We start from the raw sequence: 25521 nt of genomic DNA on the forward strand, positions 1-25521 counted from the left end.
TCCATGGGTGAACTACACTTCCTGAGGCTTTTTACAATGAATCTGTCTAGCATCTGCCTTACTTGCAATTAGTTTGATGTGATTGTTCCACTTTAAATCACTCTGTACATATATTCAGAGATATTTAATGTGTGTGATTGCTTTCAGTGATAATCACACAATAATGGTTCTTTCCTTATATTTATGTGCAACATGCTATGCTACATTCATTTATGTTGATAATCAACTGCCATTCCCTGCACCAAGTATCAATTCTCTGCTGGTCTTCCTGCATTTTACTACAGTCTTCTAGTGTTGAGATTTCTCTGTATGTAACAGCAAAATCTACAAAATCCTCATGGTACTTCTAACATTATCGACCAGGTCATTTATATTACATAGTGAAGAGTAAATAACCTATAACAGCGCCTTGGCATACCTTCACAGTTACATTTTAGTCTAAAACTGCCACTGTGTTGGGAATGACATGCTGTGTTCTGTTTTGGCTAGGAACCACTCAAACCACAGCTGGTCTGATACTCCAAATGTTCATTTTTTGGTCATTAGGTAGCAACAATGAAAAGTATCGAACACCTTCTGGCAGACCAGGAATGTGGCATCATCCTGGTTTCCAGTATTTACTGCCTTTTGGGCTTTGAAGACAGATTGGATGAGCTGGGTTTCACACAATAAACAATACATCCCCCGTAATTGCCCGAACAGGTCAGCTCAGTGGCTGGAGGATATCAAGGGTATAACCGAATTAGTAGAACATGTTTAGTAAATTACTGCAGTTTTTAAATCAACCTTACAGTTGAGGACAGCTTTGCCATACCTTACTGTATCTTACCTGACCTTAACTCATGTGCAGGAACGCTCCTCGTGGCTGACTCCGTGGCTGCTGGTGGACAGCGTCTTGATCCTATTGACCACCGTCTTTGGTTCTGTGGGCATCGGTGGGCTCTGTTACTCCGGGCGGTACCAAGTGGCGGCCACTTTTGCCTTCGTCATCAGCTTCACCTTCAGTAAGTAGTGATGCACTCCATTATGACAGGGGGGAGGGGGTGGGAGGCAACCACAGCCTAGAACACACTCTGAGCTCCAAAACAGGCATGGGTCTGAGAGAAGAAAGAGGGGGGAGGAGGAGGATAGGGGGGGAGGGGCCGTGAGCTTTTTGACCACCCCATCTTCTCTCCCCTTGCCTGAACATCATTTTACAGTGGCTGTTTTTATTTTTATGTACAGGGTGTCCATAAATTATTGTTAAAGCCTTGGATTCTAACCAGTAAGCACCCACACTTCCCAGATTCTCCAAAGAACTGAACTGACATGTATAAAACAGATTCATAAGTCTGATTTTTTACAGATGAGCTAAATATTTTATGTTAAATGTGTGAAATCTTATGGTTCAAGATGCAAAACCATAATTATATTGGTTTTATTAGTTTCCGATTATTCACTGATAGACTTGCAAAAAAGTTTACTAAAGGTTTGAAATTACTTTTAAAGTTTGTTGCAAGGCACTAAGTGCTCTCATTATCAAATACTATATGAACATAGTCTGGGTAATTTGCACTCCATTTTAAGAAAAGCTTGTGTTCAAAGCATTTCAATATTTACAGTGTCATATCTCCTGAATGATGTAGTGTACAATGATATAATTTGGAAGTGCAGTTGGTAGTTCGAAGTTGCATTGCATGGACAGCTAAACTGAGGTAAGTGAAGTAAGTCATTATTTTTTGGGGTGCATCAGCTAGAAAAAGATTTTAAATTATGTATAAAGTTTATTAGAAGTCACTAAGTGCTCTCATTCTCAAATACTGGATGCGTATAGTCATCCCCCCACCATGAACCATATCTATTGAGAGGCCAGACAAACATGTGGTTCCTGAAGAGGGGCAGTAGCCTTTTCAGTTTTGCAGGGGTAACAGTCTGGATGATTGACTGATCTGGCCTTGTGACACAAACCAAAATGGCCTTGCTGTGCTGGTGTTTCAAATGGCTGAAAGCAAGGGGAAACTACAGCCGTAATTTTTCCAAAGGGATATGCAGCTTTACTGTTTGGTTAAATGATGAAGGCGTCCTCTTGGATAAAATATTCTGGAGGTAAAATAGTCCCCCATTTGGATCCCCAGGCAGGAACTACTCAGGAGGATGTCGTTATCAGGAGAAAGAAAAGAGGCATTCTATGGATCAGAACATGGAATGTCAGATCCCTTCATTGGGTAGGTAGGTTAGAAAATTTGAAACAGGAAATGGATAGGTTAAAGTTAGATATAATAGAAAGACCTAAGTAAAAACAAGGCCCCAGGAGTAGACAACATACCATTAGAACTGCTGACAGCTTTGGGAGAGCCAGCCCTTACAAAACTCTACCATCTGGTGAGCAAGATGTATGAGACAGGCGAAATACCCTCAGACATCAAGAAGAATATAATAATTCCAATCCCAAAGAAAGCGGGTATTGGCAGATGTGAAAATTACCAAACTATCAGTTTAATAAGTCACGGTTGCAGAATACTAATGTGAATTCCTTACAGACAAAAGGAAACACTAGTACAGGCCAATCTCAGGGAAGATTAGTTTGGATTCCATAGAAATGTTGGAACTAATGAGGCAATACTGACCCTACGACATTCTTAGAAGATAGAATAAGGAAAGGCAAACCTATGTTTCTAGCATTTGTTTCTTAGAGAAAGCTTTTGACAATGTTGACTGGAACACTCTCTTTCAAATTGTGAAGGTGTCGGGGGTCAAATACAGCAAAAGGATATTTACAGTTTGTACAGAAACGAGGTGGCAGTTATAAGAGTCGAGGGGCATGAAAGAAAAACAGTTGTTGGGAAGGGAGTGAGACAGGGTTGTAGCCTATCCCCAATGTTATTCAGTCTGTATATTGAGCAAGCAGTATAGGAAACAAAAGAAAAATTCGGAGTAGGAATTAAAATCCGGAGAAGAAATTAAAACTCTGAGGTTTTGTGGTGACATTGTAATTCTGTCAGAGACAGTGAAGAGCCTGAAAGAGCAGTTGAATGGAGTGGATAGTGATGAAAGGATGATATTAGATGAACATCAACAAAAGCAAAATGAGGATAATGGAATGTAGTCGAATTAAGTCAGCTGATTCTGAGGGAATTAGATTAGGACATGAGACACTTAAAGTATTACATGAGTTTTGCTATTTGGGGAGGAAAATGATCATCGAAGTAGAGAGGATGTAAATTGTAGACTAGCAACACCAAGGAAAGCGTTTCTGAAGAAGAGAAATTTGTTAACATTGAGTATAGATTTAAGTGTCAGTTTCTGAAAGTATTTGTATGGAGTGTGGCCATGAATGGAAGTGAAACATGGACGATAAATAGTTTGGGCAAGAAGAGAATAAAAGCTTTTGAAATGTGGTGCTGCAGAAGAATGAGAAGAATGCTGAAGATTAAATGGGTAGATCACATAACTAATGAGGAGGTACTGAATAGAATTAGGGAGAAGAGAATGTTGTGGCACAACTTGAGCAGAAGGAGAGATCAGTTGGTAGGACATGTTCTGAGGCATCAAGAGATCACCAATTTAGTATTGGAGGGCAGCGTGCAGGGTAAAAATCGCAGAGGGAGACCAAGAGATGAATACACTAATCAGATTCAGAAGGATGTAGGTTGCAGTAGGTACAGGGAGATGAAGAAGCTTGCACAGCAGATTCAGAAGGATGTAGGTTGCAGTAGGTACTGGGAGATGAAGAAGCTTGCACAGAGTAGAGTAACATGGAGAGCTGCATCAGACCAGTTTCTGGACTGAAGACAACAACAACAACAACAACAACAACATAATATGGATTGTTTGCATGTCAGGAGTTATGCTGCCTCAAGACACTGCACTGTTTCTGACTTTAATTCTTGACTTATAGTATTAACATTCAATGTGAGCTCATCTCTTAATTATGCCATGACAGCATTTTAAATTTGATCAGTAATAAATGAAATATTGAAAATGAAATTTAGATAGCCAATCTCCAACTGAAATTGTACATTGTGCAGTGTTTAACCTGTTTAGTAACATAAATAACATCAGAACTATACTAGAGAATACCAGCTAGTTTCCTCAGTAATACACATCAATTTCTGCACCCTTAGTAGCAAGAACAATACCCGTGTACACTCCAGGAATTATATGATGACGTGTCCAAATGCATTTTGAATGCATTTCTTAACTTTTTTTTAGGTCTATGACCTGAATTTGATGCATTTAATCCATTATAAAAACCAATATGAAGCTATGACAGTTCAGTTCAGTAGGTGCATTTTTTTTCCAAATGGTCATTAGTCTTTGTTAAGATATCTACAGCAGACTGTACATGCTAAGGATTGTCTATCAGCTGTAATGTGCGAAGCATCTGCACCTTAAATGCGTATTGACATAACCTCTTTTCAACACTTTGTGCGCTGTTTATTGAGGGATTCTCAAGTCTGTGGCCACCATACTCACTAATTTTGTCAGCACTGTGCAGATGCCCACCATACACCTTGTCCACTTTGTTTTCTGAAACAGATGGGTGACCAGCCCCTTTTTATGGGGAATACAACATGTTTCCATAGAGGCTAACAGCCACCTACAGCACTATCCTAAATGATTCAATGTTAGCAGTTCTAGAAATATGCCAATTAGACTCAGAAATCAGGAAAAGAACTGAGGTCGATGACCACTGAATGAAATGGTTTTCAAGAATTTACATTGAATTGGTGGAAGTGATGAGGAAAGTGTGGATTCTAAGAAGTTACAGTGAACCATGAAATCACTTGTTATAGTGGAAATGCTGCAGACATGATGCCCTATGCCCAAGAAATCAAGCTGATAATGGCTGTTGACTGGAGTAGTATGAGGCCGGATCCGATAGAGGAAACAACCCTCTACATTTTAGAAGCACTCTAATAATTGAACAAAACAGAACAGAATCTGTAGTGTACTAATTTTAGTATTAGTATTTGGTTAATTGGTTAAAGGGTTTATTGTATTTGGAGTATTAGCATTTTTGTAGTATTAGCATTTTTTTTTTTTTTTTTCCCAGGAAGCTTAGACCGACTTTCTTTTATTTCCACCAATTATCATAAAACTTTTGGTCCATAGACTACCATTACAGTTAGAAATGACCATCTTGAGATTCGTTTTATTACATGTCCTAAAATAACAAAGCCACAGTAGCACTGTCACAAAATATACACAAAACCAGCATAGTATCATCACACATATTTAAGATATAATGTAAACTAGGCCACAGATCTGGCAGTGTGACAGTATGACTGTGGCAAAACTGTGGCCTAGTTGAAATCATGTTTAAGATATGTGCAACAATGGTTTTTTGTGTGTTTTGTGACAATGCCACTATGGTTTTCTTATTTCAGGACATGTTATAAAACTTTTCTGAAGATGGTCATTACTAACTGAAACCGGTAGTCTAAGGGCCAAAAGTTTTATGATTACTGATGGGAAGAGTCTGCCCCCGGTAGCTGAGTGGTCAGTGCAATAGACTGTCAATCCTAAGGGCACGGGTTCGATTCCCGGCTGGGTCGGAGATTTTCTCTGCTCAGGGACTGAGTGTTGTGTTGTCCTAATCATCATCATTTCATCCCCATCGATGTCGCCGAAGTGGCATCAAATCGAAAGACTTGCACCAGGCTAGCGGTCTACCCGACGGGAGGCCCTCGTCACACAACATTTCATTTCATTTCACTGATGGGAAGAAATAATTAATATATGCATCTATTGTTGTTCACAAAAATGTGAATTTCCTGGCCTATTTTAGATTATCTGAAAATAGGTTGTAACTGTGAAAATTAATTAAATGAATAAACTTTCCATGAAAGACATGCGCCAATCCCAAATAGTTGCCGGTACTGAAGTTTCTTTCCATATTGAACCTAAAAGTTTTGTTGTACATTGGTATCAGACTGCATCTCTGTGAACCAGGCTACACGCAGAGCTTTCCCTGTCATGTCTATACTTTCCATCAGACTATAGCACCTGGAAAATATTTAAAAAACTGTAAGTTATCTTATCACATGCTGAAAACCACTTGTTATTTAATAGAGTTTTAAAGTTATAAAAATCTAAAGTTGTAAAAAATGTATTTCGGTATCCAAAATTTACAGCAAATTTTCTGGGAATAATGTAGCATGTGAACTGAAGGTCTTAAAAATAGCAGAGAATTCTATAAAAGTTACAAGCTATGCATAACACAGAATATTTTTCAGTTGCTTGTCTGAGCGCTAGTCCATGTGGACTGACTGGCAGCAGAAAACATCCCAGAAAAGAATTTTTTATGTGAAAACTCTTCAAGCTTTTTAAATAAGACATGTATATTTAATATTCTACATCTTTATTCTTCATGTCTACATATTAGCAGACGTATATAACTAGAGGGCTCTGAATTGTTATGTGTAACTGGTGGTGTTGTGTAATGTGACTATGTCGGTGTATGACAAACAACATGCTGTAATCGAGTTTCAAATTCAAAGAGTTCATCCACACATGGAGCACCATCTCCTTCAGCATACAATGACAGACTGCACACAGTGCTGCAACATCTTCAACGATCCAATGTCTTGTGTTCACTGTCATCGATCATCCTCTACATAGTCCTGTGTTGGCCCCATCTGATTTTCATCTCTTTGAGGACTTCACTCTGACAGCAATGAAGGTGAGGTTGTTGCTTCATTAACAAAGTTAAACATCCTACAATGACAGTGTCAATAAACTGGTCTCTTGTTGGAGAAATGTGTTAGTTGCCAGGATGACTATGTTGAGAAATAAACATGTAGGCAAGGAAGACTGAAGATGTAGAATGTTAATAATGTCATTTTTATTTAGCTTTAAGAGTTTTTATATATGGATGGTGTCTGTTCTTTTGACGTGCATGTCACGCTTCTCTCATGTGACATTCTGAAAGCAGTGGATGAAGGCAATCAGTTGTTGTTGTGGTCTTCAGTCCTGAGACTGGTTTGATGCAGCTCTCCAAGCTACTCTATCCTGCGCAAGCTTCTTCATCTCCCAGTAATTACTGCAACCTACGTCCTTCTGAATCTGCATTGTGTATTCATCTCTTGGTCTCCCTCTATGATTTTTACCCTCCACACTGCCCTCCAATGCTAAATTTGTGATCCCTTGATGCCTCAGAGCATGTCCTACCAACCAGTCCCTTCTTCTTGTCAACTTGTGCCGCAAACTCCTCTTCTCCCCAATTCTATTCAATACCTCCTCAGAAACGGCTTCCTGACACTTAAATCTATACTTGATGTTAACAAATTTCTCTTCTTCAGAAATGCTTTCCTTGCCATTGCCAGTCTACATTTTATATCCTCTCTACTTCGACCATCATCAGTTATTTTGCTCCCCAAATAGCAAAACTCCTTTACTACTTTAAGTGTCTCATTTCCTAATCTAATTCCCTCAGCATCACCCGACTTAATTCGAATACATTCCATTATCCTCGTTTTGCTATTGTTGATGTTAATCTTATATCCTCCTTTCAAGACACTGTCCATTCCATTCAACTGCTCTTCCAAGTTCGTTGCTGTCTCTGACAGAATTACAATGTCATCGGCGAACCTCAAAGTTTTTATTTCTTCTCCATGGGTTTTAATACCTACTCCGAATTTTTCTTTTGTTTCCTTTACTGCTTGCTCGATCAGGTAGATGCAGTATTTCCTGACTTCCATAAAGCATTTGCTTCAGTTCCACCCTGTCTATTAATGAATACACAGTCATGTGGGACATCAAACAAAATTTGTCACAGAATTGAGGACTTCATGGTAGAGAGGATACAACATGTTATCTCCGATTGAGAGTCTTTGGCATAAGTAGAAATAACTTTAGGTCTGCCCCATGGAAGTGTGTTGGCACCATACTGTTCATATTGTATATTAATGAAATTACTGACAGTATTGAGAGTAATCTCAGATGTTTAGCAGATGATGCTGTAATCTATAATGAAGCACTGTCTGAAATAAAACTACAAATATCCAGTCAGATCTTTATAAGATTTCAAAGTGGTGCAAATACTGAAAACAAATTTAAATGTTCATAAATGTAAAATTTCACACTTCACAAAATACAAAAAATAGTATCCTATGACTACAACAGAGAGTCACAATTGGGATTGGTAGACTCTTACAAATACCTAGCTGTGACAACCTGTAGGTATATGAAAACAATTGATAACAGAGGCTTGGTCATAGGTTTTTTAAACTTGTATTAAAAACACAATAAAATATTTATTGGTAATCGTAACCAGTTGCAGTCAAATTGTGACCTTACTACACCATATTGGCAGACAGATATTGTGGATCCATGAATGTCAACTGCTCCATTCAATGCAACCACCTGCCATCATGGTGTCATATGGTCTGAAGAAGATTGTCACAATTTGACTGAAACCAGTTACAATTGTCAATGAATATTTTATTGCAGTCAAGACTATTTTAAATTCAGTTTTTAAAATATTTTATTGAGGCCATTGATATTGTCCATGAGAAATGTTCTCAGAAATTACTCAGTCATAGGTAATGCAGATGGAAGACTTAAGTTAACTGGTAGGATACTGAGAAAATGAAGTCAGTATATGGAGGAGATTCTTTAGAAAATGCTTGTGCATCCTGCCCTAGAATAATGTTCATTAAAGGATGGGATATTGTATGTACACAAAGAAGAAAAACATGAATGTTCATAGGTTTGTTTGGTGTACAGGAGGCTTACAATCACATTGGCAAACCTCAGAGCTTTAATTTCTCTTACCTGAACTATTTCCAGATTTCTCCACAGTTTTCTTTAATGTTTGCTTAATGTACAGATTGAATAACATCAGGGATAGACTACAACCCAGCAGCACTCCCTTCACAACTACTGATGCCCTTTCATGTTGCTAGATTCCTATGACTACAGTCTGGTGTCTGCCCCAGTTGTTGATAACTCTTCACTTCTGTAGTTTTTTCCTCACCTACCTTCACAATTTCCAACCATGTATTCCAGTCAATGTTGTCAAAAACTGTTTCTAAATCTACAAATATTATAAATGTAGCTTTCCCTTTATTCAACCTATTTTTGCAATATGAATCATAGGGTCAGTACTGCCTTGCGTGTTCCCACATTTCTCCAGAGCTCAAACTGCTCTTCTCCAAAGTCAGCTTCTACAGCACTGTCTGATGAAAAGAAGTAAAGCAGCCATGACAGGAATAAGAAACAAAGTCAAAATTCATGGGTTGAAAGGTTAATCAATGTTATTTCAGTGATTGTGAAAACAATTCAAATTTACAAGTAATTTAATGTAATCTCACCAAGTAGTAGCAGGGAACAAGCTCACAAAAAGGCTTAAATTTTACAAGCTTCTGGAGCCAGTGTCTCCTTCTTCTGGCAGAGGAATTGAAGGGGTAAGGAAGAGGGGTGAAGGAAAAGTACTGGAGAGGGTTAGGAAAAGGGCTACAGTTCAGGAAAGTCATCCTGAACACCAGGTCAGGGGAGACTTATGGGACAGGATGAAAAGGAAAGACTGCTTGTTGGGGACTGCACCAGATGAGATTTGAGAACCTGAGAGCTTAAGGGTGGAAGACAGGGTAATATTCAAGAAAGAGATAATTACGAAAACATCGTGCATGAGGCAGTAAGAGTGAAAAGCTAAGTGCATTGTCTATAACAGAGGTGGGAGGTGGGAAGGTGAGAAATAGGCCGGTCAGAAAATGAATGATGTAGAAGACTGACACAGAGTGAAAAAATAGTTACTGTGAAGAAATGCTGAGACAGAAGAAATTAACATAAGTGAGGCCAGGTGGGTGGTGAGAACCAAGGTGATCATAGATCCCACCTGTGGAGTTCTGAAAAACTGGTGCCAGGGGGAAGGGGGGGGGAGAGAATCTGGATGATGTGTGTGATGAAACAGGTACCAAGATCATGACTGTCATGTTTTACAGTATTCTCTGCAACAGAATATTGTGTTCTGCTGTATACATGCTCTGCCTATGCCCATTCATCTTGACTGATAACTGATGTGAAAGGCTGAACAGCTGGTATGACATGCATCATTTCACAGGTAGCTCTCCTTTTGATAATATATGTTTTCCAGTTACAGGGCTGGAAGAGGTGGTGATAGGAGGTTGCACATGGCAGGTCTTGCAGCATGGACAGTCACAGGGGTAGGAGTCATAGGGCAGGGAGATGAATGCAAAAGAAGCATAGGGTCTGACAAGGACATTGCAGAGATTGGGAGGGTGACAAAAAACTATTCTAGGTGTGGTGAGCAAATTCTCAGACAGAATAGATCTCATTTCAGGGCATGATTTTAGGAATTGTGGCCTTGTCAAAGTAGCTGATTAATACATTCAAGGCCAGGATAATAATGGGTGACAAGTGGTGTGCTCCATAGTCATTTTTTGGAGGGATCAACAATGTGATGGCCTGGGAAATATACTTTTGTAATGGGCTGTTGGAATAGTTACATCCAGTGAAGCATGAAGTGAGAGTGGTGGTGTATTGCTACAAAGAGTCTGAACAGATATGTTTGCCTTGAATTCCAAGACTGTATGGGATTTTTCTGATTTTTCCAGATTCTATCCCCTGCTTTTCTTACATTTTTCTTTCTTTTCCCACCCTCCACCTCTTGTTTTCATCACTCTCTCCATTTTTAACAATACAAACCACCCTCTCTTGCCATTATAAAGACCATTACATATTACATATGTTCTTTTAAGAAACATGCTCTTGCACTATCAACATTAAGGTCTAACATTCTGTTTCTTGAAACCTGACAATGAATACACAGTCATGTGGGACATCAAACAAAATTTGTCACAGAATTGAGGACTTCATGGTAGAGAGGATACAACATGTTATCTCCGATTGAGAGTCTTTGGCATAAGTAGAAATAACTTTAGGTCTGCCCCATGGAAGTGTGTTGGCACCATACTGTTCATATTGTATATTAATGAAATTACTGACAGTATTGAGAGTAATCTCAGATGTTTAGCAGATGATGCTGTAATCTATAATGAAGCACTGTCTGAAATAAAACTACAAATATCCAGTCAGATCTTTATAAGATTTCAAAGTGGTGCAAATACTGAAAACAAATTTAAATGTTCATAAATGTAAAATTTCACACTTCACAAAATACAAAAAATAGTATCCTATGACTACAACAGAGAGTCACAATTGGGATTGGTAGACTCTTACAAATACCTAGCTGTGACAACCTGTAGGTATATGAAAACAATTGATAACAGAGGCTTGGTCATAGGTTTTTTAAACTTGTATTAAAAACACAATAAAATATTTATTGGTAATCGTAACCAGTTGCAGTCAAATTGTGACCTTACTACACCATATTGGCAGACAGATATTGTGGATCCATGAATGTCAACTGCTCCATTCAATGCAACCACCTGCCATCATGGTGTCATATGGTCTGAAGAAGATTGTCACAATTTGACTGAAACCAGTTACAATTGTCAATGAATATTTTATTGCAGTCAAGACTATTTTAAATTCAGTTTTTAAAATATTTTATTGAGGCCATTGATATTGTCCATGAGAAATGTTCTCAGAAATTACTCAGTCATAGGTAATGCAGATGGAAGACTTAAGTTAACTGGTAGGATACTGAGAAAATGAAGTCAGTATATGGAGGAGATTCTTTAGAAAATGCTTGTGCATCCTGCCCTAGAATAATGTTCATTAAAGGATGGGATATTGTATGTACACAAAGAAGAAAAACATGAATGTTCATAGGTTTGTTTGGTGTACAGGAGGCTTACAATCACATTGGCAAACCTCAGAGCTTTAATTTCTCTTACCTGAACTATTTCCAGATTTCTCCACAGTTTTCTTTAATGTTTGCTTAATGTACAGATTGAATAACATCAGGGATAGACTACAACCCAGCAGCACTCCCTTCACAACTACTGATGCCCTTTCATGTTGCTAGATTCCTATGACTACAGTCTGGTGTCTGCCCCAGTTGTTGATAACTCTTCACTTCTGTAGTTTTTTCCTCACCTACCTTCACAATTTCCAACCATGTATTCCAGTCAATGTTGTCAAAAACTGTTTCTAAATCTACAAATATTATAAATGTAGCTTTCCCTTTATTCAACCTATTTTTGCAATATGAATCATAGGGTCAGTACTGCCTTGCGTGTTCCCACATTTCTCCAGAGCTCAAACTGCTCTTCTCCAAAGTCAGCTTCTACAGCACTGTCTGATGAAAAGAAGTAAAGCAGCCATGACAGGAATAAGAAACAAAGTCAAAATTCATGGGTTGAAAGGTTAATCAATGTTATTTCAGTGATTGTGAAAACAATTCAAATTTACAAGTAATTTAATGTAATCTCACCAAGTAGTAGCAGGGAACAAGCTCACAAAAAGGCTTAAATTTTACAAGCTTCTGGAGCCAGTGTCTCCTTCTTCTGGCAGAGGAATTGAAGGGGTAAGGAAGAGGGGTGAAGGAAAAGTACTGGAGAGGGTTAGGAAAAGGGCTACAGTTCAGGAAAGTCATCCTGAACACCAGGTCAGGGGAGACTTATGGGACAGGATGAAAAGGAAAGACTGCTTGTTGGGGACTGCACCAGATGAGATTTGAGAACCTGAGAGCTTAAGGGTGGAAGACAGGGTAATATTCAAGAAAGAGATAATTACGAAAACATCGTGCATGAGGCAGTAAGAGTGAAAAGCTAAGTGCATTGTCTATAACAGAGGTGGGAGGTGGGAAGGTGAGAAATAGGCCGGTCAGAAAATGAATGATGTAGAAGACTGACACAGAGTGAAAAAATAGTTACTGTGAAGAAATGCTGAGACAGAAGAAATTAACATAAGTGAGGCCAGGTGGGTGGTGAGAACCAAGGTGATCATAGATCCCACCTGTGGAGTTCTGAAAAACTGGTGCCAGGGGGAAGGGGGGGGGAGAGAATCTGGATGATGTGTGTGATGAAACAGGTACCAAGATCATGACTGTCATGTTTTACAGTATTCTCTGCAACAGAATATTGTGTTCTGCTGTATACATGCTCTGCCTATGCCCATTCATCTTGACTGATAACTGATGTGAAAGGCTGAACAGCTGGTATGACATGCATCATTTCACAGGTAGCTCTCCTTTTGATAATATATGTTTTCCAGTTACAGGGCTGGAAGAGGTGGTGATAGGAGGTTGCACATGGCAGGTCTTGCAGCATGGACAGTCACAGGGGTAGGAGTCATAGGGCAGGGAGATGAATGCAAAAGAAGCATAGGGTCTGACAAGGACATTGCAGAGATTGGGAGGGTGACAAAAAACTATTCTAGGTGTGGTGAGCAAATTCTCAGACAGAATAGATCTCATTTCAGGGCATGATTTTAGGAATTGTGGCCTTGTCAAAGTAGCTGATTAATACATTCAAGGCCAGGATAATAATGGGTGACAAGTGGTGTGCTCCATAGTCATTTTTTGGAGGGATCAACAATGTGATGGCCTGGGAAATATACTTTTGTAATGGGCTGTTGGAATAGTTACATCCAGTGAAGCATGAAGTGAGAGTGGTGGTGTATTGCTACAAAGAGTCTGAACAGATATGTTTGCCTTGAATTCCAAGACTGTATGGGATTTTTCTGATTTTTCCAGATTCTATCCCCTGCTTTTCTTACATTTTTCTTTCTTTTCCCACCCTCCACCTCTTGTTTTCATCACTCTCTCCATTTTTAACAATACAAACCACCCTCTCTTGCCATTATAAAGACCATTACATATTACATATGTTCTTTTAAGAAACATGCTCTTGCACTATCAACATTAAGGTCTAACATTCTGTTTCTTGAAACCTGCTTATTCCTTGGAGTTATTTCCAAAGCCCTAACACTGAAAGTCTAATTCTACTCTACACCAGCCTCGTTTACAGTTTCAAATACAGCAATCTCTTGCACTTATATGACTAATCTGTAACCTCACTGCCAGTTTCCACTCCACCAGACTTCTCTCCTTCTGCAAAATACTGCAGTTATCCTCCTCTAATGTTTCCTTGGGTTACATCATCTGCTATACTAACTTCATACTGCAACAACATGCCAGACTTCACTTCAAAACGCTATCACACCTTCTCCTAAACTACCTCCACAGTGGTGATTCCCTCCTTCCTCTCCCTCTGCAGCTCCCCAGTCACACCATCAACCATCATTCATTTCCTACAAACTAGGCTTTGCTGACCTCCTTAACATCCCACAGCCTCCACCACTGCCTTCCAGACCAGTAATAACTCATAGTCACAAGAACCAGTCCCAATAGTACAGTGTTGGCAACCTCTTGTCCAAAGCACTCTCCCCTCCTGAATTATCTGTATTACCCAAGGGTCTTGCTTTCAGCCCTAAACCTTCATTTAACCATGCTGCTTTTGTGGAGGTCTTACTTGCCTTTACACATAATGTCAACTGGAAATACCACTTTGCAACCCAATCCCAAAACCTTTCCAATACCAAACCTGACATTGAACCTTACCTTGAACAGTTCTGACTATAATTCCAACTTGATCCACCAACACTACCTTATAATCATCCCTTACAAGCTTTACAAGAATCCCTCACATCCAGCATTGCTTCACAACCTTTCCTGAGGTCCCTATAACATGACCCTAAACTAATCTCTGCAGAACTCCAGCCTCTATATTCCCTAAAAACTGATGACTCCATCACTATCCTTCCAACAGACAAAGGATCTACCACTGTGCTACTTGACCAACAGGAGTATGTTACTGAAGATTTACTCCAGCTGTCTGACTCTTCTACATACAGAATCTGCCAGATCCCATCCCTGTGATTCAAACTGACCTGCAGTACTTCGTAAGAACCTCAGGCCCCTCACAAGGACTTACACCTCAAGCCATAGAACTTCTTACCCCACCTAAACCAAGCACCCACAACTTTTACCTTCTGCCTAAGATCCACAAACCCAATCATCCTGGCCATCCTACAGCTGCTGGCTTCATAGCACCCACTGAATGTGTATCTGCCTTAGTTGATCAACACCTGCAACCCATATTACAAAGAAATCCCTCCTGTATTAAAGACATCAACCATTTCCTAGATCATCTGAAATCTGTTCTTATCCCACTCTCACCACACACCTTATTTGTCACCATTGATGCCATCTCCCTCTGTACCAAAATCCACCACGTACATGGTCCATCTGCAGCTAACAGTTCCTCAGTCAACACCAACCTGATTCCAAACCTATGACATCTTTCTTCCTCACTTCAATCAACTTTGAGGGGCAGACATACAAACAGATCAGGGGTGTAGAAATGGGAACCAGGATGGCTCTTTCTTATGCCAACCTTTTCATTGGTTGTTTGGAGGAGGGTGTTGCTTGGGATCCAAAAAGCCTTCAGCCCTTTGTTTTGTTTAGATACATTGATGACATCTTTGCTGTATGGACTCCCAGTGAAGCTGACCTGTTAAAATTCCTGGAATCTGTAAGTACCTTCTCCCAATTAAAGTTCACATGGTCCTATTCCAAAACCCATACCACTTTCCTTGATGTTGATCTCAGCCTCACTGAAGGCCAGCTACTCACTTCTGTCCACATCAAGCCAAGAAACAACAGTACTTACATTTTGACAGTTGCCATCCCGTCCATGTCATATGTTCCCTCCATACAGCCTTGGCACATGAGGCAAACATATTTGTTAGGATGCAGACTCTGTACAACAATACACTACCACTCTCACTTCACCCTTCACTGGACATAATTATCACAACAGTTAGTTCAAAAGAGATTTCCTGGGCCATCACATCCAATCCTGATATTTCTGGTCCCTCCAAAAAACAACTTTGGAGCACACCACTTGTCACCCAGTATTATTTTGGTCTTGAATATATTAAGAGCTACATTGATAAGGCCATGACTTCCTAAAATCATGCATGAAATGAGATCCATTCTGTCTGAGATTTTGCTCACCACACCTACATTAGCTTTCCATTCCCCTCCCAATTTCTGCAACATCCTTGTCAGACCCTATGCTCCTTCTGCATTCATTTTCCAATCCTGTGACTGTCCATGTTGCAAGACCTGTCATATGCACCCTCCTACCACCACCTATTCCAGCCCTGTAATTGGCAAAACATATACTATCAAATGGAGAGCCAACTGTGAAACGAAATCTCATATACCAGCTTTTATGTAAACACTGTTCGGCCTTTACATTGACATAACTACCACACAGTAATCAGTCAGGATGAATGGCCATAGGGGAGAGGGAGAGGGTGTATACAGACATTGAATAATATAATGCTGAGAACATGCTGTACAACATGACAGTCATGATCTTGATACCTGATACCTTGATACCTTGATACACATACCATCTGGATTATTTCCCCAAACACCAGTTTCTCAGAACTACACAGGTGGGAACTAGCACACAACATGTCCTTGGTTCTGGCCACCCACCTGGCCTTAATGTACATTAATTCCTTCTGTCTCGGCATTTCTTCACAGTAATTATTTTTTCACTCCATTTCAGTTTTCTACATCTTTCATTTTCTAACCTGTCTGTTTTTCACCATTCCCCTCCCACCTCTGTTACATTCAATGCACTTAGCTTTTTACTCTTATTAAATCATGCACTATGTTTTAGTAGTAATCTCTTTCTTGTATTACTCTGTCTTCCACCTTTAAGCTCTCAGGTTTTCAAATCTCATCTGGTGCAGTGCCCAACAATCAGTCTGTTCTTCTCATCCCATCTGGTAAGTCTCCCCTAACCCAGGGTTCAGGGTAACTTTCCTCAACTGTACCCCTTTCCCTAAACCTCTCCAGTCCTTTTCCTTCACCCCTCTTCCTCCCCCTTAAACTCTTCTGCCAGAAGAAGCAGCCACTGGCTCCAAAGCCTTGCAAAAGTTTCGTGAGTGTGTTCCCCTGCCACTGCTTGCTGAGTAGATTTTTTACCTATTGATTTACATTTAACTGTCAATAACTCATTATTTTCATTTTTACAAATAATTCAGCAATATAAGTCCATTTAAAGTATGATACGGCACCCACTTTGGTCTGGATGCATACGTAGATTTGGTTGAGAAAGGTGGCCTAAAATCATTCTATCCTCTCCCAGAACAATCTGTCCGACAAGAGAGTTGACGTCCAAGCTGGTCCCACACATGTTCTATTGGTAACAAATCTGGAATCTTACTGGCCATAGAAGTACCTCAACATAATGCATTAAGTTCATAGAGACATGTAACGAGTGTGTATGAGCATTGTCCTGTTAAAAAATTGCACCATGATACTGCTGCATGAGAAGTAATGTATGAGGACAAACAATGTCTGTGACATAACATTGTGCTGTTAAAGTCCTGTCAGACATTATCAGTTGCAGCCTGAAATCATAGTAAGTGACACCAAGGTTAATGCCACTGTGCCTCTAAAACTATTGGAAGAATGGGACCTCTCCCCTGGTCACTGCCATACTCATTGATGACTGTCATCTGTGGTATTGCAGAACTGTGGTCCATCACTGAACACAGTGTGACACCATTAAAGAGCAGTCTACTCCTCCTGGTCATGTGACTATTCCAAACACAGTCATCTGAGTTGTGTTGTTAAATGCAGCGTATGCATTGGCCTGCAATACCTTAGTCTGGCTGCTGACAATCTCTGACCAATAGTGCAGCATGCCACAGAATGATTCAGAGAGTCCATTACTTGTTCATGGATGGCAGGAGAAGATGTGTATAGGCTACAATGTGCTTTGTGCACAATACACCTATCTTCCCTTCTAGTGGTCAGATGTGGTCGACCAAAACCATGGCAATGAGTATACTTGCCCTCACGTTCCCAAGCAGTCCAACATCACCTTACTGTCACATCTGATGGTCCTCAGATTTGGATATTGCATGATTCCACCAGCTAGCCTACAGAGACTCAAAATGAGGACTCTTTCAGACTCTGTCAGGTGCTGAAATGCTGACTGGCATGAGTACATGGCATGTCTGTGTCCTTCAATGTTCTCACTCAACCATGTGATGCTGTTCACACCCCTTATATAACATAGTGGACCTGCTGACAACACTAAACATGAACAGTACTAATGCACACCAGTGGCCATTCTACCTGTTCCAAGGAATTGCAACTCTTAATCATTTATATACACACCAATGGTGTGTACGTGTACAAAATTACATCGACTATTGACCATGTCTTCTGGATGCTACACCTTTATCAGGCAATGTACATTCATATTCATAACAAAAAGGTCAAGGGAATTTTCCATCAGGGATTAAAATTGTACAACAAGCTGCCCAAGAAAGAGTAAAATATTACTGAAATACATCTGCTTAAAAAGGCAGCTAAATCATACTTCATAAGTAATGCATATTAAGCAATGAAAGATTACTTAGAGAACTTAGATTAGGGTTAATACCAAAAAGGGAGAACTACAACATCTTGTCATTTTACAATACTTTATCGCAGTGTAACACTTCTAAAAGGAAAAAAAATGTGCCCAGATATACAGTACACAGTACTAATGTCTTGTCAGTCTCCTGAACCCAACATCTGCTCATAAAGAAGGAATCACACTACATTTTCTAGATTGTCTGAATGGAGAACACAGAGACATGCTTTGGGGCATAGAATCATGGTTACAGACCTGTAGTCAGTTTTTCTAGAAGACTGAAGGGACTGAAATGGGTAATAGCATGTTCATGGTCTAAGAGTCACAAGTGTGTATCCAAAAGGGTGCACAGGGATGCAGTGCAAAACCTTGTTTTGTATTACAAGTTTTCTGGTACAAATTAAGCATGACAAAAAGAACATTTTACAATTGGGACATACAGAATGAGAGAGTGCAATTGTTAAGATGCTGGCCTAACATTCTGGAGGATTGAGGCTATCCTGATGTATGTTTTCTGTGATATTCCTAAATCATTTTAGGCAAATGCCAGGATGCTTTCTTCAGCAAGGGCATGACCAACCATTATCTGTTTTCATTAAATCATGTTAGCAAATTCTGTATTATTGCAAGATGATTAATAAATAAATGAAATTAATGCAATGTACAAGATAATATCCAAAAGTTATAAAAACACATTAATTAAAATTATTGTATCTTACCAAGATATTGTTCTGCTGCATTACATTTAAAATAATCCCCTTGGGAATGAATATACCAAGCCCGACATTGCTGTCACTTATGAAATGCATTCTGGAAGGTATTCTTTTTAGGGTATCCAGTACCCAGTTGTTGTACCACTCTTGTGGATATTTTCTCCTTGTATCATTTTTGAAACATCTCAGAACATAGCTAAAGAACTCTTTATTAACAACTGCTTAGTCTCAGGGTCATAGCCATAAACCCAGATTTCCTCACCAGTGGCAACCTCTCAAAGAAAGATTAGATTATCTCAAGGCAGTTTTTTATGTTACTGCAAATTTCACTGCAATCCATCTCGCATGCAATTCTTCTAACAGGAAACATTCTTATTTACTATGACTTATTTCCAAATGTGTTGCAAAGGTTTCAGATGGTCTGCCTACGAGCTGTCATTTTTTTAGCGTGATGCTGGTTGACAGCTGACTGGAACAGTCAACATCATCAGTCAACATCTGCCCATTTTGAAATTCTTATACAAGATAAGTGTCTGACCTAAAGTGTATCTCCAACAGCTTGTTTCAATATTTGGTGCATTTTTAGAATAGTTTTCCAAAGGTTAAAACAAAACTTTATACAAACATGCTGCTCTTTGAAGTCGTACATCACAACACTGCAAACTCATGGAAACATGACAATAGCTAACCAAACCACTCAGTCCACAGCTGCTGCCGCACTGTGGGGGACATGTAGTATTTCAGTTATGCATAACCATTTGCTTGCAATATTCAAATTTCATGAACTTTCCGACACTACCACACATGTAAGAAAACTGCAGCCAAAATTCGTTACTGATATTTATGCTTGTCTCAGAGCATAATTACTTAGATCTTATTCTAACTATAATTGATGATAAGCTCTCTTTTGACATTTTTGGAATAGAAACTAGTACAGACCAATTGTGCCCTCCAAGTCAGCACATCCCTAATCTCATACAAAAGGCTTTTTCCATTCAGTCATTCTTTAGGCTGTTTCAACACCTTTCACTCAAAAAACTTAGAGTTGAAATGAATTTAATAAAAACTGTAGAAGTTAATAATGGTTATCAGACTTCCTTAGTTGATAATATTTTCAAAGCAAAAACTACTTTAGGCAATATTGCCAATAGAGCAGAAAAATTTTCTCATTATCCATGTTAGGGACAATTTCCTACAGAATTCATCATCTAATAGAAAAAAAGATATGGATGCAAAGTCACTTTTTCCACTAATGTCAGTTTGCAGAAAAATCTTAATTCACAATTTGAAATGTTTTATTATTCTTTTGTGTAATTCAGGGGTTTATAAACTCAGTTGTGGCTCTTGTCCAGTTTACTATATAGGACAGACCAGGAAAGCTATCAGATCAGATCCAAAGAGCATTTATTAGTAAGATGGGGTACTGCTGTGCATAATTCATCCTTTGCAGATCATTGGGTAATTATGGGCCTCAGAGTGAAGAGAGTCTATGAAGTTACTATCCTCCATTAAAAAAGAAAGATTATAGGCTTGATATTTTTGAATAACTGAAATTTTTTTAGCATAAGCCTATTAATGAGGATCTCATTCTCAATGAACAGACACAACTGCAAAAAAAATTCTTTAATGGCTTTACATTGTTACTCACAACTATTAAGTACATTGGCAGAAGGTCTTTAAACACAATTTTGAAATATCATTTCCCTCTTATTTTAATTGTTGGTACTGTATTCCACAGCGGTTATCCCTACTATGTTTATTTTGTTCATTTAAAGCACTTTGTTGCTATCTACACTAGAGAGATGGTGCATACTACTTGTATTTCATTTTACAACATTTCCTGTATATTTCATTTATTACCTTTTCTACTTTTGTTATTAAGCTTGGTCTCTGGTTGTAACTATTTTCATTATAATATAACTGTTTTCTGCCTTATTATGCTGTTCATATCCATAGGTGTTAGGCACTGTGCTGCTTCCACATAGTGGCAAAATCAGTTGACAAACCTTTTAGTATGATGTCAGTCATATTGGCTTGCTGTACTCATCGGTTTAACATTGGATTTCCAAGATAACTTTTACTTATTTGACTTGAGCACTTAAGCTCGTATGTTTTTATTATATCTCCATGCATTATGAACCTGCGTGAGTAATACATTTTCCATTTTTAATACTTCATGGACCTTGCCGTTGGTGGGGAGGCTTGTGTGCCTCAGCGATACAGACAGCCGTACCGTAGGTGCAACCACAACTGAGGGGTATCTACTGAGTGGCCAGACAAACATGTGGTTCCTGAAGGGGGCAGCAGCCTTTTTAGTAGTTTCAGGGGCAACAGTCTGGATGATTGACTGATCTATAACACTAACCGAAATGGCCTTGCTGTGCTGGAACTGCGAACGGCTGAAAGAAAGGGGAAACTACAGCCATAATTTTTCCCGAGGGCATGCAGCTTTACTGTATGGTTAAATGATGATGGCATCCTCTTGGGTAAAATATTCTGGAGGTAAAATAGTCCAACATTCGGATCTCTGGGTGGGGACTACTCAGGAGGACATTGTTATCAGGAGAAAGAAAATTGGCGTTCTATGGATCGGAGCGTGGAATGTCAGATCCCTTAAGTGGGCAGGCTAGGTTAGAAAATTTAAAAAGGGAAATGGATAGGTTTAAGTTAGATATAGTAGGAATTAGTGACGTTCGGTGGCAGGAGGAACAAGACTTTTGGTCAGGTGAATACAGGGTTATAAATACAAAATCAAATAGGGGTAATGCAGGAGTCGGTTTAATAATGAATAAAACAATAGGAGTGCAGGTAAACTACTAAAAACAGCATAGTGAATGCCTTATTGTGGCCAAGATAGACACAAAGCCAACGCCTGCTACAGTAGTACCAGTTTATGTGCCAATTAGGATGCAGTCGATGAAGAAATTGAAGAAATGTATGATGAAATAAAAGAAATTATTCAGACAGTGAAGGGAGATGAAAATTTAATAGTCGTGGGTGACTGGAATTCAGTAGTAGGAAAAGGAAGAGAAGGAAATGTAGTAGGTGAATATGGATTGGGGCTAAGAAATGAAAGAGGAAGCCGACTGATAGAATTTTGCACAGAGCACAACTTAATCACAGCTAACACTTGGTTCAAGAAGGTTGTATACATGGAAGAAGTCTGGAGATACTGACAGGTTTCAGATAGATTATATAAAGCTAAGACAGAGATTTAGGAACTAGGTTTTAAATTGTAAGACATTTCCAGGGGCAGATGTGGACTCTGACCACAATCTATTGGTTATGAACTGTAGATTAAAACAGAAGAAACTGCAAAAGGTGGGATTTAAGGAGATGGGACCTGGATAAACTGAAAGAACCAGAGGTTTTACCGAGTTTCAGGGAGAGCATAAGGGAACAATTGACAAGAATGGGGGAAAGAAATACAGTAGAAGAATGGGTACCTTTGAGGGATGAAGTAGTGAGCGCAGCAGAGGATCAAGTAGGTACAAGGATGACGGCTAGTAGAAATCCTTGGGTACAGAAGAAATATTGAATTTAATTGATGAAAGGAGAAAATGTAAAAATGCAGTAAATGAAGCATGCAAAAAGGAATACAAACTTCTCAAAAATGAGATCAACAGGAAGTGCAAAATGGCTAAGCAGGGATGGCTAGAGGACAAATGCAAGGATTTATAGGCTTATCTCACTAGGGGTAAGATAGATACTGCCTACAGGAAAATTAAAGAGACCTTTGGAGAAAAGAGAACCACTTGTATGAACATAAAGAGCTCAGATGGAAACCCAGTTCTAAGCAAGGAAGGGAAAGCAGAAAGGTGGAAGGAGTATATAGAGGGTCTATACAAGGGCGATGTACTTGAGGACAATATCATGGAAATGGAAGAGGATGTAGATGAAGATGAAATGGGAGATACGATACTGTGTGAAGAGTTTGACAGAGCACAGAAAGACCTAACGCAAAACAAGGCCCCAGGAGTAGACAACATCCCATTAGAACTACTGGTGGCCTTGGGAGAGCTAGTCCTGACAAAACTCTACCATCTGGTGAGCAAGATGTATGAGACAGGCGAAATACCCTCAGACTTCAAGAAAAATATAGTAATTCTAATTCCAAAGAAAGTGGGTGCTGACAGATGTGAAAATTACTGAACAGTCAGTTTAATAAGTCACGGATGCAAAATACTAACGCGAATTCGTGACAGACGAATGGAAAAACTGGGAGAAGCCGACCTCGGAGAAGATCAGGTTGGATTCCGTAGAAATATTGGAACATGTGAGGCAATACTGACCCTATGACTTATCTTAGAAGCTAGATTAAGGAAAGGCAAACCTACGTTTCTAGCATTTGTAGACTTAGAGAAAGCTTTTGACAGTGTTGACTGGAATACTCTCTTTCAGATTCTGAAGGTGGCATGGGTAAAATGCAGGGAGCGAAAGGTTATTTACAATTTGTACAGAAACAAGATGGCAGTTATAAGAGTCGAGAGGAATGAAAAGGAAGCAGTGGTTGGGAAAGGAGTGAAACAGGGTTGTAGCCTCTCCGATGTTATTCAATCTGTATATTGAGCAAGCAGTGAAGGAAACAAAAGAAAAATACAGAGTACATATTAAAATCCCTGGAGAAGAAAAAAAACTTTGAGGTTCGCCGATGACATTGTAATTCTGTCAGAGACATCAAAAGACTTAGAAGAGCAGTTGAATGGAATGGATAGTGTCTTGAAAGGAGGATATAAGATGAAAATCAACAAAAGCAAAATGAGGATAATGGAATGTAGCCGAATTAAGTCGGGTGATACTGAGGGAATTAGATTAGGAAATGAGACACTTAAAGTAGTAAAGGAGTTTTGCTATTTGGGGAACAAAATAACTGATGACGGTCAAAGTAGAGAGGATATAAAATGTAGACTGGCAATAGCAAGGAAAGCGTTTCTGAAGAAGAGAAATTTGTTAACATAGAGTGTAGATTTAAGTGTCAGGAAGTCATTTCTTAAAGTGTTTGTATGGAGTGTAGCCATGTATGTAAGTGAAACATGGACAATAACTGGTTTGGACAAGAAGATAATAGAAGCTTTCTAAATGTGGTGCTACAGAAGAATGCTGAAGATTGGATGGGTAGATCAAATAACTAATGAGGAGGTATTGAACAGGATTGGGGAGAAGAGAAGTTTGTGGCACAACTTGACTAGAAGAGGGGATGAGTTAGTATGACATGTTCTGAGGCATCAAGGGATCACCAATTTGGTATTGGAGGGCAGCATGGAGGGTAAAAATTGTAGAGGGAGATGGAGAGATGAATACACTAAACAGGTACAGAAGGATGTAGGTTGCAATAGGTACTGTGAGATGAAGCAGCTTGCACAGGAAAAGTAGCATGGAGAGCTGCATTAAACCAGTCTCAGGACTGAAGACCACAGCAACAACAGTGCTATTTATGGCTTTTGTTATGGTTGTTATTTTCCTATGTTAATTAAAATTGTTTTGTAGATAACTGTAACTTATTCTGATTAAGATACCCATGGTGGTTATAGATATCAAGTCAGTATGATAAAATTTGTGCAATTGGTTGGCTGTTTTAATCCTTCATTAAAACTTAAATATGATTGTTGGACATCAGTCATGTTCAGAACTGCCTTACACTAATGGTAAATAGTGTGTAAAATGTAAACTGAGTACCCACTTACACTTACAGTGGTGAGTGTGTACATGAAGTTGGTGGTGTGGAGCTACTACTGTGAGCTGAGAGAGCGTCGGCATGCCACACAGCTACCAGAGCGAGTCTGACGGTGTCCTTATGGCCTCCAGCCTGTGCTCGCCTGGGTCTGAAGATGCCACACTGTCGGGGGCCAAAACATCACCACCACAACTAGACACAAGATTGCCACATCCTCCACAACAGACATCATGCATCTTCTGAAAGTGGAGCACAGAAAGGTTGTAGTTACTTATTTTGTACTAACGAAGACAGAGCTGTCTGTCTTAGTCGTGTAATTTGAACTCATCACCCACTGGTTGAGCTCAAGAGATCCATTAATTTAAGCTCATTCTTTTGACAGAATGTGAGGTACGATCAAAAAGTAATGGGAATTTTTCTTTTTCTTAAAGAATGTTTATTTATTCAACAGCATCAGCTTTGTCCCCTACAAAGTAATTCCCCTCAGATGTAATACACAGATGCCAGCACTTTTACCAATAGTGGAACCACTTCTGGAACTCACTTTTCAGTATGGTGTTCAGCTCCTTCAGTGATTCTTTTCTTATCTCATTAGTTGTGGCAAAACGACGTACTTTCATGGTTCTCTTTAGTCTCAGGACTAGAAAGAAGTCATAGGTGGCCATATCCAGTGAATACAGTGTATTTAGGTATGCACGGGAGCATTATCATTCATTTCTACGAGTTGTTTTGCCACAATTCTGGTCATTTTCTTTGGATTTATTCATTCATA

At 39.2% G+C, this 25521-nt stretch overlaps 1 protein-coding gene across 1 annotated transcript in view; it reads left to right on the plus strand.

Moving 5' to 3' along the window:
• The window catches only part of LOC126291861 (uncharacterized), a 69712-nt gene extending 44816 nt beyond the window's left edge, over positions 1-24896 (plus strand). Inside the window, exons 5-6 of the mRNA XM_049985582.1 lie at positions 851-1004; positions 24768-24896. Coding sequence (XP_049841539.1) covers positions 851-1004; positions 24768-24859 — 246 coding nt within the window. The 3' untranslated portion in view covers positions 24860-24896. The remainder of the gene's footprint in view (positions 1-850; positions 1005-24767) is intronic.
• Positions 24897-25521: the final 625 nt, after the last annotated feature.

The sequence above is a fragment of the Schistocerca gregaria genome, chromosome 9, assembly GCF_023897955.1.
Source record: "Schistocerca gregaria isolate iqSchGreg1 chromosome 9, iqSchGreg1.2, whole genome shotgun sequence".
Classification (NCBI taxonomy): Eukaryota; Metazoa; Arthropoda; class Insecta; order Orthoptera; family Acrididae; genus Schistocerca; species Schistocerca gregaria.